The sequence below is a fragment of the Juglans microcarpa x Juglans regia genome, chromosome 7S (genome assembly GCF_004785595.1).
Source record: "Juglans microcarpa x Juglans regia isolate MS1-56 chromosome 7S, Jm3101_v1.0, whole genome shotgun sequence".
Classification (NCBI taxonomy): domain Eukaryota; kingdom Viridiplantae; phylum Streptophyta; class Magnoliopsida; order Fagales; family Juglandaceae; genus Juglans; species Juglans microcarpa x Juglans regia.
This window is the reverse complement of record NC_054607.1, coordinates 20,741,747-20,761,194: the sequence shown is the minus strand read 5'-3', so window position 1 is coordinate 20,761,194 and position 19,448 is coordinate 20,741,747. Positions and strand designations below refer to the sequence as shown.

At 34.5% G+C, this 19,448-nt stretch overlaps 1 protein-coding gene and 1 long non-coding RNA gene across 3 annotated transcripts; both read right to left on the bottom strand.

Annotated features, from left to right (window-relative positions):
* Positions 1-8,014: 8,014 nt before the first annotated feature.
* LOC121240305 lies at positions 8,015-10,352 on the bottom strand. The gene is made up of 2 exons (XR_005935513.1): positions 8,418-10,352; positions 8,015-8,316 (listed from the first exon to the last, which is right to left on the bottom strand). It is a non-coding gene; the product is annotated as an uncharacterized LOC121240305 (long non-coding RNA).
* Positions 10,353-13,918: 3,566 nt separating this feature from the next.
* Positions 13,919-18,342, bottom strand: LOC121241675. 2 transcript variants are annotated; one of them, XM_041139546.1, is made up of 8 exons: positions 17,780-18,342; positions 16,892-17,104; positions 16,644-16,781; positions 15,483-15,602; positions 15,317-15,403; positions 14,636-14,888; positions 14,440-14,532; positions 13,919-14,247 (listed from the first exon to the last, which is right to left on the bottom strand). In XM_041139546.1, the coding sequence occupies exons 1-7, from the start codon at positions 18,161-18,163 to the stop codon at positions 14,480-14,482; spliced, it is 1,248 nt and encodes a 415-aa protein (XP_040995480.1). In that variant the 5' UTR covers positions 18,164-18,342; the 3' UTR covers positions 13,919-14,247; positions 14,440-14,479. The 2 variants fall into 2 exon arrangements, with proteins under 2 accessions (XP_040995480.1, XP_040995479.1); XM_041139545.1 differs by having other exon boundaries at positions 14,440-14,888; positions 17,780-18,341.
* Between the last annotated feature and the right edge of the window lie 1,106 nt (positions 18,343-19,448).

The following is a 19,448-nucleotide window of genomic DNA, read 5'->3' as shown; positions in this document are numbered from 1 at the left end:
CCTTTGGTGTGATAACATTGAAGCCATTTATCTCTCCTCAAATCTAGTGTTCCATGCTCGTACAAAACACATTGAAATTGACTTTCATTTTGTATGGGATCAAGTTCTGTAGCAGAATCTTCAAGTTTCTTTTTTGTCTACCCTTTATCAACTGGCAAACTTATTGACTAAACCTCTGGCTGCAGCACGGTTTAATCTCCTGAGAACCAATCTTCATGTGCAAGACCTGCCCATTCGATTGAAGGGGCATATTAAATCAAGTTCCGATGATCATGTAACAACTCAAGCAGAATATTTTGTAGCAACTAAAAATCAAGCCAAGTCTCAAATTGCAGAGAAGACATAGCAAAGAATCCTAGACCTTTATTTCCATTTTGTTACATGTCTTTACGTTTCTATTTCACGTCTTTTTAGCGTCATTTTGAATTTTGAATGTAACTTCATGTAGATTCCGTTAATCATAATTGTATTATATATTCATAGACTCTATACACAATTTTGATCAATTGAAATACAAAGTTTAATTCAGTCCATTTGTTAGTAATTTTCTACAAACATAAAAGTCCAAAACCGGCTTTAGGAGAGAGCACGATCAAAAGGTCGTGGTTCAGATGGATGCTTAAGAGTACATCATAGACTTGTTTTTGAGCTAACTGCTAGATTGAGCGATTATGATTATTTATTAGATGCTATGCATTATAGTTTTTGTTGAAAACAATATTTTGGACTCGAAAACTCATATTTTTGGCAAAACAATTATTCATTTGAGTCACTTTGTGCGCCGAGTCTTTTCCTTAATGGGTAAGGTAAGGTCCTTTCCTTCGTAGAAGGGTAAGGCGATGGAGTAGATTTATTCAATTTTCTAGTCGAATTCAGTTCTTTGCAACTTCAAAGAGATGGTAGATGAATTGGTTAAGCTATGGGAAGGCTTTTCCTTAACAAAAGTAGAAAAAGAAGAGATTACTTTTATTGAGGAGGAAACCAAACGTGTAGCTGCAAGAGCAAACAAGTTTTTACTTCTTTGTGTTCTCATAGAAAAAAAATCTTAATAAGGAAGCCTACAAGACAACTATGAGCAAAATCTGGAACCCTGAAGGCTTTATATGCTTTAATGAAGTGGGACATAACATGTTTCTTGTTGAATTTCAGAAGGTAGTGGATATAGAAAGGGTTTTAAAAGGCAGACCTTGGTCTTTTGGCAAGAACTTAATTTGTATCCAAGCATTTGACAACAACACTTCACCTAGTGAGATGGATTTCTTTCAAGAACCTTTTTGGATCCAATTATTTGGACTTCCTTTGGTAGCCATGACAGTTGAGGGGGGAGAAATAATTGGATCCTCTATTAGAGTAGTTTTAGATGTAGATGTGGATGGTGATGGATTAGTATGGGGAAAATACCTTAGAATTCAGATCATCATGGATACCACAAAACCTTTGCCTCGTGGTAAACTGATTAGAGTAGATGGTGTTCAGAGGTGTAATGATTTTAAATACGAGAGATTGCCACTTTTTTGCTTTCTATTTGGGGCTATTTAACATATAGGTAGAGTCTGTACAAAGGAAAAAACAAGAATTAATGCTAAAGAGGTAGAGTAATCTCAATATGGAAAGTGGTTATGGGCGACAATTCAGAACATACTGAACAGTGGAGACAAAAGAACATGAGAAAGTAAACAAAAGTCACATATATACTCTAAAGATGACCCTGAGGGAAATAGTAGTAGGAGATTGATCACATAATTTGTCTTGCATGAAATACCTCAAGAAGAACAACTTTTTCATCCTGTCTAAGAGCAACATATGTCAAGTCACACCTCAAACGAAGTACCTACAGACAAAGGAAAACAAAAGGTAGATATCAATAACAAAGAAGATTTTTTTGAAGATCAACTAAAAATTTTATCAGAGGAGGGGCATTTGTCCAATAGCACCCAGGATCAAGTGAACAACAACATTAGAAGTTAAGCAAGAACACTAATAGCCACTCAAAAGTTCACTAATCCTCCAGACAGCAGCTCAAATTATCCTATGACCAATTCATTGAACACAGTTGATTTAATAACAAAGACATGGGATGGAAGAGGAGAACAAGGGCTAGGAACTCACCTAAACCTATTGAAATGAACAGAGGTATTTATTGCTTAGGAGACATAAGTGGAAAAAAAGAAATAAAGACAAAGACCCATCAGAAAGAGGAATCTAGCAAGGGTCAAACAAAAAACAAAGAGAATAGCTTACTCCTGAAAGGAGCAAAACTCAGGAACAGATGATTGTGGTTGCTGAGTAGCCCCACTAGCAGCAATGAGATGCATGTCTTGAAACTGTCAAGGGCTTGGGAACCCTTGAACAGTTCACCCTTGAACAGTTCATGTGCTTCACTCCTTAGTGAAGCAAAAGTGCCCCAATCTGCTCTTCCCCATTAAGACTAAATGCATGAGGGAGAGAATGGAAAGAGTAAGGGATCAATTAGGTTTCGATAGAAGTTTTATTGTGAACATCAAAGGAAGAGTGGGGGGTTGGCAATGATGTGGAGTTCAGATTCTGATATTAAGGTGGAAACTTATACTAACTTCCACATTTCAGTTAGAGTGAATGACTCACAAAAAGGAAAGATTTGGTCATTAACATGATTCTATGGTAACCCAAAAATAGTAAAAAGAGAAGTTGGCGACCAACATGGTCACCACTAGAGCATCATCATGAGGGTATAGGACCCCTTCTTCATCCGCTTTCCTTAAGGAAATGACCGAAGTCGGTTCGCCCCTTTGGTGCTTGGCGGGATGGTATTCTATCGAATACACCTCGTGGTACTGAACCCTCCTGCCGTGTGCATTTCTGCTTGAGGAGGAAGTGCCCTCGCCTGCGAATCCTCTTGCTATGGTTCGGATTTCCTTGAGAGGAGGCCCCCATGCCCCACGGTGGTGAGCAGGGGTGATCTTATTGCGGCTCTCATACTGGTGGTTGTTGCCGAGGGCTTTCCTCCCTTCTTCATCGGTCTATTCGGTCCGTGCTCCTTTCCCTTAACCTTCCCCTCCTTTCCTGCCCCAGTCTTTGAGTTGGGGGGGTAGCGATACCTTGTCAGTTCCATATGCTCCCTCCTCCCTTGTTGGGAGAAGCAATCATCGGTGTTGTTCAAGGTGGACCTGTGGTATGTGCAATAATCGTAGACACTGCCTTAGTCATCGTCTTGGCAGGCGGCAAAGGTGTCGACCTCGTGGATGGTGAAAGTGGGTCGGTCGAAGCGAGGTCCAAGCCCTCTCATCTGAGCTTCCTCATCTTGTGGTGGGAGCTCTTTTCCGGCTTCTCTTAGACCCTAGCCTTACTCTCGCTCTAGCTTCTTCTTCCTCTGCTTCGTTAGTGCCCGAAGAGTGTTTTCGGCATTAATAAAGTTATCGTCCTGGTCCATATACTCCCATAGACGGTGCCACTATTAACGTCATGTTTCGTACGCCTTTAGGTCAGATTCTAGCAACTCAGGTCTTCAGGACTGGACCTGCAAAAATAGAGAAGAAGACAATTGGGAGAGGGAGGGTGGCATTGATGCCGGGGAGTCTCCGATACCAAAATTAGTATCGTTTTTTAGAAGTTTGTAAATAATGAAAGTGTCTACGGATCATAGAGAGTTTTTTTATACCTGGAAGTTGCTATTTATACAAGGAGTTTGAGGCGATAGATTGTGTCCGCCCCCATGGAGTCCTGGTCTTTTTACTGTTCCTTCATTCAGAGTCATTTAATGCAGTGTGCTTCTATGATGACGTCGTTGATGTGGCGTGTAGCTCGGATAGTTGTGTCATTAATGCGACGTGGTAACCTGATTCGTCTTGCCCTGCTGGCGTCCTTGGCAGTGTTTTGAATATTATTTCGTACCGGCTAGTACAACCGAAATATGTCGTACCGACCGAGTAGCCAGTACAAACAAGTATATTGTTTTGTACCAGTCATAATTTCGGCCGTATCGACTAGTACCGGATTTCGGCCTTATCAGCCGGTGTATCGGATTTCAATAGATATACATATTTCAGCCTTTACTTTTTTTTTTCATTTCTTTATTTTTGGACTCCCAATTCAGACTTGATTATTTGTAATATATATATTTATATATAATTTATTCATATATAGACTATTCCAAAGCGGTTTTCGAACGGTACCGATACTGATACTGAAATATCTTGTTTCAATGCCTCGACCGAAACGGTATTTAAAAAATTGGTCTTTAGTGGTCCGTTAATGTCTCATTGTCAGTGGATCGAGGGTCCCCCTTACTTCTTGTTCGTTATGCGGACAGGTACTCAAGGGCTAGACGATGTTCAAGAGATCTCTAGTACGATGAGTCCCATCCCCCTACAGTACGCTCCCTTAAGGAGGTTGTGTCCAAGGGAGCCTACCCGTGCCGGGCCGAAGAGTATATTTGTTCTGGACTGGACCTTCGTTTCTCATTTTCTTAGTAGTTCTTCCTAGACTTGCTAAGACGGAGGGAGAAAAGCCCCTTACACTTTGTGAAGCATCATCACCTTCTGAACTTGTAGTGCATGGTTATAAAAGCAAGCATGATCAGGGGTTCAAGTTGCACTTGAGAATCATTAAGCAATTATCGAACTGCTACAGAATGCCGCGAGAACGGCTAAACATGGAAGTGCCTTTTTTTTTTTTCTCCTTAATTAGTTCTTCAAAACGCTCCATTTCGGTCCACTAAATCCAAAATTGCATTGGACGGTTAGGATCTTGTACTTCTTTGGAGGTTGAGATGTGTGATTGGATGGATAAAAGGTACGTTTACTCAATGAAAAATTATAATACCACTGTCCTTCTATTATTCAGTTTATATTTTATTTTTTTAATTTTTTTATTTAATAATTAAGGTAATGAGTAAAATTATATATTTTTTTAATAGTTAAGAATGTTAAAAAAAATACTTAAAATAAAATAATAAAAAATTAAAAAATTTGAAATGAACTATAAATAATAAATTAATAGTAATAGAATAATAACTCTATTACTACGCTTACTCAATTGTTCTGTATTTGTGGCTTTGACTTAGCATAATTCTCAATTGAATAAAAGCAATTTACGAAAAAAGACATGAATAAAATATTGGTAACTTTTAACTTTTAGGTTTAGTTTAGATCTTCAACTAATCTCAACTCATTATTATAATTTTTTCAAATTTTAACATAAAATATAATAAATAATTTAATTTTTTTAAATCTCAAAATAATAATAATATTAAAAATTAATATTTTAATAATATTTTATCATCTCAACTCAACTCAACTCACTTCAACATCCAAACACACCTTTAAAGAAATTCAGTAGCAGCACCTTTACAAAATTATCCTCTATTTAAATAGATTGCATTTTGTAATATAAAATTAGATTATGATTGTACTTAATTTAATGGGACTATCTAGAGCTTGTTAACGTTATCGAGTCACGCCAACTATGCTTTGTGAAACATCATCACCTGCTGATCTTGTAGTCATGGTTATAAAAATATCATCACCTGTTCTCTCTTTCTCGGATATGTAGGATAATAAGAGTAATAATAAGAGTATTAATAGGTGTGAAGACAATACCCGTGTGAGCACTACACAAAGGGAATTGAAAAGTCAAACGTGGCTCACCATCCGATCCAAGAAGCCGACGGTGTAATTCGGATCGGCGATTGACCTGAGCATGTACTTTTTCTTCTTGGCTGAGTTGTTGGGCACGATACAAGCCTGCAACTCCGCGTACTCGTCTGCGCCTCCGTGAAACCGGACGAGAATCGACGTCTCCTTCTTCTTGTAGGCGTCATGAAAAATCCTCTGGACGGCGCTCTTTCCGTTCTTGAACAGCGCCTTAGAGAGTAGGAGCATACCGGAGGTTCCCATTCGGCGGGAGGAGGAGTTGCCAATGCGTAGTTCCGAGACGGGCTGAACTCGGTCGATAGGGATGAAGCTCTGCAACTACGACAAACTACGGATAAATTTGGTTCACAAAATCATCTCAACTCATCTTAATTCATCATTATAATTTTTTCAAATTTTAATACAAAATATAATAAATAATTTAACTTTTTCAAATCTTAAAATAATAATAATATTAAAAAATAATATTTTAATAATATTTTATCAATTCAACTCAATTCAATTCAACTCACTTCAACATCCAAACATAGCCTACGAAAACTCTAACCAAAATCACACTTCCATTGCTTGACAGCAGGGCTTGAGAGACCACATCGAATATGTATATAAACTTATACAGGTTTATATACTATAGTTCCAGCCCAGCGGTTGTCTTTATTCATCAAGGCGTGATGACATAACTCAACCCGAAACATATGGAATTAAACTGGCCCGGTTTAAAAGACAAATTTATTTATTTTTGGTTAACTTTTTAAACTATATACAAATATCTTTATAATTATTCTAATAATAGAAAGCGGATTTGTGATAAATGAATGATGAAATTGTAATATTTTGATTTCTTTTTCAGGTTAATATTTGTATTTCCAATTTTTTTTTTTAAATTTAATTTTTTTAAAAGCAAAACTGGTCATAATAAGCATTGCAAATTCAAATAATTATGTTTATATTTTGTTATTTAAATATAAACATAATTTTATTTATTATTTAAATGTCAAACTTTAACGTATTGAATGATTTGTTAATATAGTACTTTAATAGATGAAGAAATTCTAATATTTTGATTTCTTTTCCAGGTTAATATTTGTATAAATGATATTTAAAACTATACACACAATAAACGTTGTATTACCAACTTTTTTTAAAATTGATTTTTTTTTTAAAAAAAAAAAAAACCAATTTTAAAAACATTGTAATGCAAATAATTCTAAAATTAATTTTTAAACTATATACAAATAATATTGTAGTATGAATTATTTTAAAATTGTTCCCTTAAACGATAGCTAGTTAGTGTAAAACTTTAACGTATTAAATTTTGTGTTAATATAATATTTTTATAGATGATAAATAGATGATGAAATTCTAATATTTTGATTTCTTTTCCAGGTTAATTTTTGTATAAACGATATTTAAAACTAAACCCACAATAAACGTTATAAACGAGAGATGTCTGACTAAATTCTAATATCTTTTTTATTACTCGAGTGTCAAATTTTAACGTATTGAATGATCTGTTAATACACTACTTTAATAGATGACAAATAGATGATGAAATTCTACTATTTTGATTTCTTTATTAGGTTAATATTTGTATAAATGATATTTAAACCTACAAGAAATCAGATATTTCCTAATGTTCTAAATCGTTTCAAAAATTCTATATAATTGCTGCATTTGATCATTTTTGGAAAGGAAAACTCTACTATACCTCCCAAACTATACCACTCGATCTGATAGCTTTTTTTTTTTGTTTTTTTACACGAATGATAAAGAAAGTGATTTTAAATATATTGATATATATATATATATATATTTTTTTTTTTAAAAAAATATTTAAATACATTAAAACAATATGAATAGAAAAATGAAAAAAAAAACTAATTTTACAACTAGCAATAATACCGAGCGGTGCTACACGGATGGCATAATAGCACGATAAGTAAAAATCATCGCAAAAGATAATATTACTGACGATTTTAATCTGTTGAAAATGTCCCAAAAAAGGAAGAAAATATCCATTTCCGTTTACCATTAAATCGTTGAAAAAAATCAGTTGCGGCGATATATAACTTTTCAAAAGTTTAATAAATCACCAAAAATTACTAATCTTTTTCCAACAATTATGAATTATCGTCGTCGTTATATATTCCTAACGAGTAATTGTCGCTGAAATAGAGCTTCTGCAACGATAAGTGATCGCCGCAAATAAGTTTAATGAACAAAATAATATTTCCAGCATATTTTACTCACCAGAAAAAGATTTTCACAAAATAATAATAAAAATAATGCACAAAGAAATAGCATACATCCAATAAGAAATACTTACGTGTTTGCCATATAGTAAACACAATATAATTCCCTACGTGTGATACAGAATTCCATTTGGAGAGGAAAAATCAATCTCAAAAGAGTAATCAATAAGAAAGTCCAACCAACACTTTAAGTTCAATAAAAAATTATGTACTTTAAATTAAAACAATCATCTTATTATAGGAAGGTCATTATGATCCAACCACACATGCAGTACCTCTTCAACTAATTTTATACTCATAATTCGAAACATATCTATTTGATCAAATTGGGATCACAAAATTATAGTGCTCCTCCAGGCCAAACACATCCATTTGATATGATAGCATAATACTTGAATCTGATGAACCATTTGATATGTACTCCTTCTCCATCTCTACATCAAGGAATGAACTGACAGGCTAAGGTGTTCATCAAGAAAAAATTTCAATAATAAATCAAAACATACCCACAAACACATGGTAAGGAAGAGCAGACCTGTGTTGCCAAATGCTTTCTTCGACGATCATGTACATCGAGGAGGTATCAATGGGTTGAAAACACCCAAAAATAAAATTCAAGAAATCACATTATGAATCATGGCAATATGGTTAGTTTTTCATACAAGCCATTTTTGGCCAATTAAAAAAGAAAAAAAGAAAGATTGTTTGGCAAATTAAATTAATATCAGACTCAGCATGTATGAAAAATTCAATTTCTGCAAGACTATATCAGCCCAATCCAATATTTCAATCCATCAACAATTCCAGGACCATAAATTATGTGAGCATTGACTATATCAACCCAATCCAATATAATGAAAGCCTCTAGAATATTAAATCTCACATAAATAAATATATATTTGAGGGGGGGGGGGGAGACATCGCTGGGTTGGAAATAGATGAAGAGGAAATATCCAGCAACAAGACCGATAGAAATCAAAACCAGAAAAACCTAATATGGTACCGAAGAAACCCATCTCAAATCTCCGTCCAACAACAAAGATTTTTCCGCAAGTCGATATTCCATGATTAAAAAACAAAAAAAGGGTATTCCAACATACTTTTGCAAAGAAAAAAAAGAGTATTGCCCGTTTTTTCTTTCTCGGATATGTATTACCTGTTTTCGGATAAAAAAACAGATTCATTGGATAAAAACACAGTTTGCAACTTTCCACGGTTTACAAAATTAAAGATGAAATTTATAGGTATTCTAATATGCAAAGGTATTCTAATGCTTTACAGCTTACACTTGCAAGTACCAACCTCTTTTTTGTGTTGGGACAATAGAGATAGCATGATTCAACTGTTTGGAGCACAGACATCCGGCCAAGGAGGCATTTTCAGAGCAGCATCACGGATAGAATAGCTTCCTCCACTGTGGGCGTTCAATTCCCAAAAGTATTTCAGAAGAAAAAATGTGAATGACTTGGTGGTACTTGCAAGTGTAAGCCGTAAAGCATTTCATCATCAGATTGAGAATCCTAAACCATGCGAAATAGCAACTTCTAATATAATGGAGCTACACAGACTAAATATCCTACTGACAGGTTAATAATAACTGACTGATAAAATCAGCTTCAATTGCACAAAAGAATTACTTCATAACCCAAAGAATAATCAACTAAAAGCCACTCATGCACCAAAGATCCAACCAAAAAGCACTAGGTACGGAGAAAAAAAAAGAAAAGAAAAAGAAACCGGTTCCAAAAAAGGAATGCAAGATGGTGAGAAGCAAAACGGATCCAACTAGAACGACCTAAAACCACCGCGAACCACACCAACTATAGTTAAGAGAGAGCATATCAACAGCACTATATCCCAGAAAGCCAACATAATTTTTGTGCCCCTGTCTTATTCTATAATCTCAACAGTGCTGGTACAATGATGTAATCCGAAGCCCTCTTCAGGCTCTGCCTAAGGTGTAACCCATCCAACATAAGCGAAAGATCCTTAAATTCAACAACCAGACTGCATGGCATTAAAAATGGGAGAAGCTTAACAGCATATTCTATCATTGCAAGAACATGGAATGACCTGCATGAGTAGTACCATATTTCTTGGATAGAGTAACAATAGCTTAAACAAAAGTTCTTATCACAAGTTTTCCACATCAATACACCGAGAAAACTGACCTGTGGCAACCGCCTAAGATGCCACATTATTGCAGCAGCCCCCCCCTGCTTTCCAGCACTTCTGCTGCTGCTTAACTTCAGTTATCAAGACCTTTCAAAATGAAAGTAGAAGAATTCCGAAATTTTGATAGAATTAACCAAAGTTCTGCCTCCGTAATAAGAATAGGTTTAAAAGAACGAATAAAAGGATGTACAATTGGAAATCAAAGGTAATTAAGCATCATCATCTGCATCACTCTCCATTAATACGTGCTACATGGTTGACCCAGTATTTTCTTCCATCACAGGACCTGACACTTGTATTTAACTAGCTTCCCATACAAAGTTCACCCCATGCACTAAATTATTTGATGAACTCAACATAATAAAAATATAACTTCTTATGCTTCTTCTTACAATGTTTTATATTCGTAACTTTGTTGTTGTTTTCAGTTAATGATGCCGAATGTGCTCGTGTCATGCATGTTGCCACCAATCTTGCACTAATTGCTCTAATTTTGCCAATTCCTCCCGTATATCAATTAACTTAGGCAATCCTATATAAAAATATGTAGATTTATAAATTAATTTATATACAACAAATCAAAAGAATTTGTTGCCCGGATGAAGAAATGTCAATATTAGACAATGATGATAAATAATTTCTAACTGCACTAAACAACATACCATGCCGCTAGCCAATTACCTAAGCCCTTCGTTGATAGAGATTGTTTATATTATCATCATTGTCCAATACTCATATTTCTTTATCCGACAATAAATTCTTTTGATTTACCGTATATCAATTAACTTAATAAATCTACATATTTTCGATATGGGATTGCAAACTACACTGAATATCACTCAATGACATGATTTTTTTTTTTTAAAATACACGTTTTACCTTTATCCTTAATTTTATTAATGAGAATGAAAGTGGCATAGCCGTACACAGAAAGATTAACAACTTTCCTAAGAAAAACAAACAGCTTTGCTTCGACCCAAGGTCTACGCTCCATCTTCTACTTGCTAAGAATTGGCACCAATTTCCCTCAAAGAGAAAAAAAATTAATAAAAAATAAAAGATGGAGAAAACAAAAATTGTAGGGCGCCCTTTGAATTCAAAATTCATTTAACTCATTTCATTTTATCATTATAACTTTATCAAATTTTCATATAAAATATAATAAACAATTCAACTTTTTCAAATTCAAAAATAATTTTTTTAAATTTTCACAAAAATATAATAAATAATTCAACATTTTTTTTACTATACACAGACTATCTCAACTCATATCTGAATCTAAACTACTGCTAAAGATTATTTCTCGCGAGAAGTGCTTGGAATAGGCAGACGGAGAGTCAAGAGAGGAGAGAGAGAGAATCCAGTTTGTACATTTCCAGCCTTGGTTCTTAAATTAGTTGATGAAAATGTTTCTCTCCTTAGCTCGTACGTAGGAGACAAATGCAAAGCTGGAGCTTGTTAAGGTTTCAAAAGTAATGACTCACATTTTTGATATAATGAGGTATTATATAACCTTCGAGGCCAAGGACTTTGCCGACGAAGGCAAGACTAAGACCTACCAAACTGTTGTGCTAAACGCGCGCTATACCTGAAATTTCAGTACTGCCTTTCAGGCTAAAACCTGCTGAGGATGAGCAAGGTAAAGGAATATTAATTTTGAAGGGGAATGATTTATTTAATTATTTACAGCTTTGCATATGCTTAAAATGTTATTGTTTTAGTTACTTCACTCAATTAACTGAGGCACCTTTGTTGACAAACCAATGGGCATCTTGTACTCCGATAATTTTGTCCTCCATCAACCAATTATCGCTTTCTCGGAGCATTGTTGTCCCTTAGGGTAGTCAAGGTGAGAAGAACCTTCGGCTCGATGTCAAAGAAGAAACATTGCATAATCTAAACGGGAGAACTTGTTGGGCATTGACCTCGTGTGCATATGGGGAGGTCTATGAATGTGTCCACAACTAACTCCTAGTTGTTGGCTGTGGGGTAAAGATCTTGGTTTTGGTAATACGCTCCCTTTAAGGTTCAAGGTTCAAATTCTAGTAGGTACAACTAACTGAGATGCACTTACGGAAAACTCCTTACTAAAGACCTATGCACCTCGAGATCAGTTGGGACTCGAGATGTTGTTCTTGGATACTCGGTGCCAACTAACTCTTGGCTTTTAGGTCTAGCTTACCGGTTTGTGGGTTTGATTATCTTATTTTTCTTTAAAAAATTATTGAAATAACAAAAGAGTAATTGTGATGAAAACTTTTATTTGCTTTGGAATTATAAGATCCGAGTGTGAACTGATACAAAAACATACGAGTGAGATAGAGGTAGAGACACAAAGTGAGTCCCATAAGATTTAGTGGCTATTGTATAGCTATTTGAGTGAATTTCTCAAGCAACATTAAATATTCGATAAATGTTGTAAGACTTGCTTTACGTATTTATCTCTCCTCCACTCTAGACTCAAGAGTTCAATTGAACGGTGGAGGATCGAAATCCACCTTGAAACTATCTGCTTTTATATTTTGCTCTTTAAACTATCAAAATTGATCTATTGCACCCTCGAATGGGAAGAGCTGACAAAAAAGAATGGTAAATAAGTGATGTAGTACAATTTTGATGGTTGGATCCTAAAGGATGGTGAACATTTCTAGAACGCGCGATAAAACGAGTAAATAATTTTTTAGTCAGGCATTGTCCTTGTCATTGTATAATTCCTTAAGGTTTCAAAGGTGGCGATGGTATGCAAATTTGAACTGGGGTGAAATTTTGAGTGAGTGGCAAGACGCCTTGTGTAATATTGGCTGCACCGGATTACATACTACGATTAGGATTAAATGGTTGACTGCATTTTGATTGAATTTAAAGGCTAATTTTAGGAAGGGAAAAGCCAAACCGGATGGGAGTTGTGGTTGTCTAGATGCCGGTATATGCATCACTTGAAAATTGATTGTGGATATTAAAAATTCGTACCATTATCATCGTCACTTTATGAGATTTACTTAGAATTTTGTTTTCAAAATTGTTTTGAATTTACCTATGGATAGCTGCGAATGTTTTAATTTATGTTCTTGACATTAACGGGTTCTTTGTTAATATGTTTCATTTTATCACGTTCTATCTTATTTTATTCTATCTCATTTTCTTTTCAAATATATACAAATATTTTCAAACTAATCATTACAACTTTTCTAAATTTCTAAATAAAACACAAAAAATAATTTAACTTTTTCAAATTAAAAAAAGAAATATTAAAAGAAATATTTAAATATTTTTTAATCAACTTTCTCTCTTTCATTTTTCAAAATTTAATAAAATACTTTGTGTCACATAAATACTTTATTACGTAAATAAGTCTATATGTCTTAGATGAAACAATCCGACCCAATGCTATATGGGATTGAATACGAATATTTTATTGGGCCTAAATAATATTTGATGGGCGATATTGAATAAGCTCACATGTTATTAATTATTGAGATTGATGATTTTAATTAGGTTCAATAATCACATTAAAGTCTATTTATTATTTGTGGATCGAGTTAGAATAATTTTTATAATTTAAAATCTGGCCATTAAAATTTTTTTCATTTTAAAATTATCACTTATTGAGGCCCCTACAGTCTCACTCACTCACATTTCTAATTTAAATTAGCAAACTTTAAATTAACTGCAAAAAGTATATTTTTAAATTTCAAACTTGATGATCACAACCTACCAACCACCATTTTGTCACTCTCTCTTCTCGGTTGATCACTAACTCGAGTCCAAATCAAACTCTCCATCACCATCCCCATCTTCTCGTAACCGTGACTTATCTTATCAACTTCGGGCAATAAATGAGTTAAACTAAGGGACTTGCAATAATTTAAATATTCAGAATACTATATTACGAGTGGACTGTTCTGATAGGAACCACACTGAGAGTCAGATTGTCCCTAAACAAAAAGCCAATTTATATCTTGCCCGCATAAGGGCACTACAATTTTAATTTAGAAAGAAATACAGGAAAAGAAAAAGTTTACAAGAGACTGATCTAGGACCTATAGCCAATTGATGATATGAAAGAGTGTGATTCCTTAGTGATCAGGAATCACGTGCCATGGCCCAAGCATCATTTTGGAATATGTGGAAGTCTCACAACTCATATCCAAATTGCAGAAATATTTTGAACTCTTCCACCTCTATATCTCCTGCAATAAACAAAAGAAAATGTTCGAGAGATCCAGTGATCAACACTAATTAAAGCATAGGAAAGTGCTCCATCAACAAATAAAACATTGTTGATTCACATTAAAAGGGTACAAGAATGATTTTATTGAAAAATATTAAATTGGTTTCAGTAATTGTAGGAACCATTTGCATTCAAATTGCTTGCCACTTACTAAACCCATCTCTTATGGGGAGTTCCATCCTTAGATCCGCTCAGACATCGCATTTTACTCTTTCTTGAATTTCCAACATGTACCTGCTTTGGCCTTGGAGAAGAAACTGTTTCGGATTTTGAATTTGTAGATATTTCTTTAAGAGGACTAACAGATCGAGATTTCAATCGTTGATCTGTTCGTCTCATAAAGGAACCTGAGGCTTTTGCTGGTGCTGACATCTGGTTTGTCATAGAAGTGGAGTTGCTATTCTTTCCAAAAACTTCATCAATTTTAGTGAAAGGAGCATGTGGCCTGTTCACGGGGGAGCAGTCTGAATCAGAAGATGAAGGACTAGTACTATCCATGTCATATAGAAGATTATCTGTCATGTGTGGATGTTGCCCGCAGTTTGAGTTCGAGTCTGAGGCAGGGAAGGAGGATCTCCGAAGCCTTGTGAAGTGCACAATCTGTTTTCATATATATTTCATTATAAATTCAGAACATGAACTATCTTTTAGACATTACCCCTGACTTTTTTAAGGGGAATTCTCTAATAAGTAACTGTTAACAAATACTGTTGCATACTGCTCATTCCTATATGTACTGTTGGTATTGCACAGTGATGATCACATATGCTTCTTTTTCCTAAAATGCACAGCTTTTCCACAATGAATTTCAGATGTGTAGTAATTACAATTCCAATGAAGTTAATTGGTAGTGATTATGCTTTTAGTGTGTAAAAAGTCAGTGCATACTTCTAAAAAAAAAAGGGGTCAGTGCATAATGTGATTATATCATAGCACACAACAAAAGGCAAGAAAAGGTAACAATTAGCAAGGTACAAGGGGGCCAGTGACTGTATCTGATCACCAGATTCCTGCCACATGAATCTTACCTTTTGCTCTAGGACAAGCATGTCCTTCTTAAGTTTTGTAATTATCATGTTCTTCCTTCGTATAATATCTTCCAACTCCGTAATCCTCTGTTACAAGGGATTCAGATTAATCAAAGTCAAATACCTGATGAGGACAAAATGAAAGAGTAGAAAACTGGAAACTTACCTTGGAACCAGCAACATCAGATGAGTGGAGTAACGTGTTTAGCTCCTTTATGGTGGCATCCTTCTCTTCACAGTCCCTTTTGAGGTTGTAAATGTCCTGTTCTATAGCTAAGGTGTTCATCTGAGAAAAAAGCACCTTATGACATTAAATTCATTCGGATGTAAATAGTTTGAAATCAATTACTTTTTAGCCAGCTTTTCCTATCTTCACCATGTGTTTTTTTTTTTTTTTGGATAGCACAACCAGGTTTTCTAATTGATGGATTATCTGTCTCTTTCCATATAACCATTCTGATGTTATTGGAAAAACAAAAAGTAAACTTTAACCATTGCGGGTCTATTCCAAGTATGACATTACAAATAAATAGGAACTTTTCTTAGTGACTCTAAAGTCGATTCTATAGTAACTTTTCTTGAACATACTTTTTAGATTTTCCCTTAAAAATCAAGTATAAAAGATAATGTGCCCCAGACTCTCGATCAAAATCGTCACAGAAAGCCCCAAGTGTTATTTCCTTGCTATAGGGGTCCAAATCAAACTCTCCATCACCCGTCCTATCTTCTCGTAACCATGACTTATCTTATCAAATACGGGCTATAAAATGAGTTAAACCAAGGGACTTGTGATAACTTATATGTTCAGAATGACTTATCAAAAAAAAATTAAATGTTCAGAATACTACATTATGAGTGGACCGTCTTGATAGGAATGACACTGAAAATCAGATTGTCCCTAAACAAAAAGCCAATTACATCTTGCCCACATAAGGGCACCACAATTTTATTTTAGAAAGAAATACAGAAAAAAATAATCATCACAGAAGGCCCCAAGGGTTATTTCCTTGCTGTAGGGGTCCAAATTTTCCTATAAATATACCTCAATGCTTTCTATAACACCCCCCCCCCCCCCCCCTTCTCTTCCAGAGAAATTTAAAATTCACTGCTAGCATATTACAAAGATGATTTTGAAATAAACGAAGTGATGAAGGAAAAAAAAATTATAATAATTCTCATTCTTTCACCCAAACAAAATAACCCGTTCTATTAGGCTTAACAACTTCAATTTATAAACCACAATGACTTGCGTTAGTGTTTAATGTAAAATTCTTTTGGCTATCTAATTTTAGCCACAATTCTTTGATGCTTTTGAACCTCCAATTACCTGAATTTCGGCAGAAGATGCGACACTTGAAGCCCAATCTGACAAATCAGACATGCGGCGTTCTTCTGGTTCTGCTTCATTCGAGAAAGCCAATTTATATTGGAGCATCCCGTCCCCACTGGACGATTTCATGCAACCCTGAAACCAAACTTGAGAGTATCAGTTAGGATATTCAAGTTCTTTAACAGTGGATATTCACAAACTGTGATTTGACAGCACATTCAGAAATGTAAGAAATAACATCTCACCGACAATGCATTATAAATGTCACGATGTTGATCACAGAGCCAACAACCACAATCAACAAATTTAATCGTATCAGAGCCAAAAGCTTTATTACATGGCAATTCGGCATTTTTGGTGGCTGCCATCTCGCCCAAAGCACCTGAGTGGTCCCTAACATTATTCACCTCCTCGCAGAGAATATCAAGCTTCTGTTGCATGCTTGACAGCACCTGATCCTGGAAAAATATTTACTACAAAGAGCTTAAACAAATAACTTTGCTGTTATACAATACCAAAACTGAAGGATAAAAAATTTCCACCAAAAAGTTAAACCAACATTGGCAGTAAATTAGTAAACCAAAGCGCCGACAAAGACATTCAAACATAAATTCAACAGTAATGAGGAGAAACTAATAGACACACACTTCCCCGTGGAAATATTTTGCAAATAGATCAATGCAACAGATGAACTAAACACGCATACAAACAATCAAAATTGCAAAAGGTACTAAATTAAACATACCCAGAAACAAAAAATTAAAACTATAATAAATGTAATCAAGCTTACAATGAATAATAAATTGCAACTACATTAAAAATAAGACCAGTTTATTTGCCGAAAAAGGGACCAGTTTTAAAAGGACCACAATGGATGGAGAAATAAAAAGAAAATCAGCAATAAATACATTCAAAAGCAAAACCATGTCTTAAATCATGCCCATACAATTAATTACTGAGATATTCAAATAGCCCTTAGAGGTAAACCCTTAAAACCCACATCATTCAATTAGAATTTAGCTCTATAAATCATGCATTAAAACAATAGTTAATATAAACTAATAACAAACGAAAATGCATATGCATTTTTTATTTAGATTAATTATGTAAGATTAAAAATCCTAACTACTAACCCTAAGTTCCACAGATTTTGTGAGCTGCCAAATGATTCGGTTTTTCTTGGACTCCGCAACGGCGACGCCGATAACCGCGACAATGAGGAACCTCTGAATGGGGCTGAAAAACTCCCAAGCCGCGGCTTCTTCGCGGCTCAAGTTGCCCCCGATGGCTCTAGCCGAGCTCGCTTCTTCAGCATTGACGAGCCGCCCCTGGAGGGACACCCAGGCCATCCTTTTAGGCGGGGCGGGGGCGGGGAAGGGACGGCTGGACTGGGCGAAGTTGCCGATGGAGAGCCGGCGAGGGGAGGGAGAGGGGAGAGAAGAAAACGAGGCGAGAGAGACCAGAGCCGGAGATAAAGCCGCAACGTCGAAGCTGAGATCATGGCCGTCTTCTTCCATGGCTTAAATCAAGACTTGAAGAGCGTACCGGAGAAACAAGATCTATAAGGGACCGTGATTGCTGCGGCGGCGACCGTTTGGTTGAAATCGAATGGTCGTTTTGAACAAATTGTATGTTTCAAAATTTTTTGAACTGAAAGACTAGAGAGAGGGAAAGCACAAAACTTAGAAGGTGAACGTTGGGAACATCCATTCAGAAATTCGCCCACGTGTCATCCTATTCTTTTTCTAATTATCTAGGGAAAATTCTTACAATTTTCTCTTTTATTTTTATCTCTTGTAAAAAAGAAAATAATTTATACAAATTTTTTTTTGTAAAAAGAAAATCTAATGGATTATAAGAAGAATATTATTATTTTATAAATTTTTTATCTATTTAATAGAGTGTTGTAAAAAGCAATGTATCATTATTTTTTTTCATTTACTATCGTTGTGAAAATTCTGCCACACCAAAAAATTTAAGTGTAAAAGGAAATAAAATTAAATATCTTAATGAGATTATTGAACAGTAATATGTGCACGAGTCTGTGGAAAAAAGATTACCACTAATAAATAAGGTTGATTTGGATATAAAAATTATCTCATCTTATCTCATTTTATTATTATAATTTTTTTAAATTTTCATATAAAATATAATAAATAATTCAACTTTTTCAAATTTTAAAACAATAATAATATTTTAATAATATTTTATTTAACTTTTAATTTTTATCTAAAATCATCTTATCTCATCTCAATATTTAAATAACAACTTAATTAGCAGGTGAATGAAAAATTCATAAAGTGATATTATCGTTTTGGAAATAAACTACTGAAATTGTCAAAACTTGCATCATAGTAAATCACAATAGTTCGATCTTAATTACCTACATTAAGGTAAATCACAAGAAAAATGTTTTGACTACGAATGAATTATACAAAATTAAACTTACAAATTGACATGATTTGGTATGATACGTTAGATTATAAAATTACTTTTATAATAAAGTAAATCTAATGTATCATATAAAGTTATGTCAGTTTATGAGTTTACACTTTTATGAAATCTATTTATAAATGTCGCACTTTTTTTTTTTTTTATTATATATAGGGGTGGAGGGTTTCAAATCCAGATTTTACATTTAAAGAACTGTATTATATGCCATTAGGCTATTAAACTCTTGACAAATGTAGCACTTCTCAAATCACAATAATTGAATTTTGATTACTCGCATTGCAGTAAAGCACAACATTTGCCAAGAATGTCACTAACATGTATCCTTTCTTAGAGTTGAATTTTGAATAT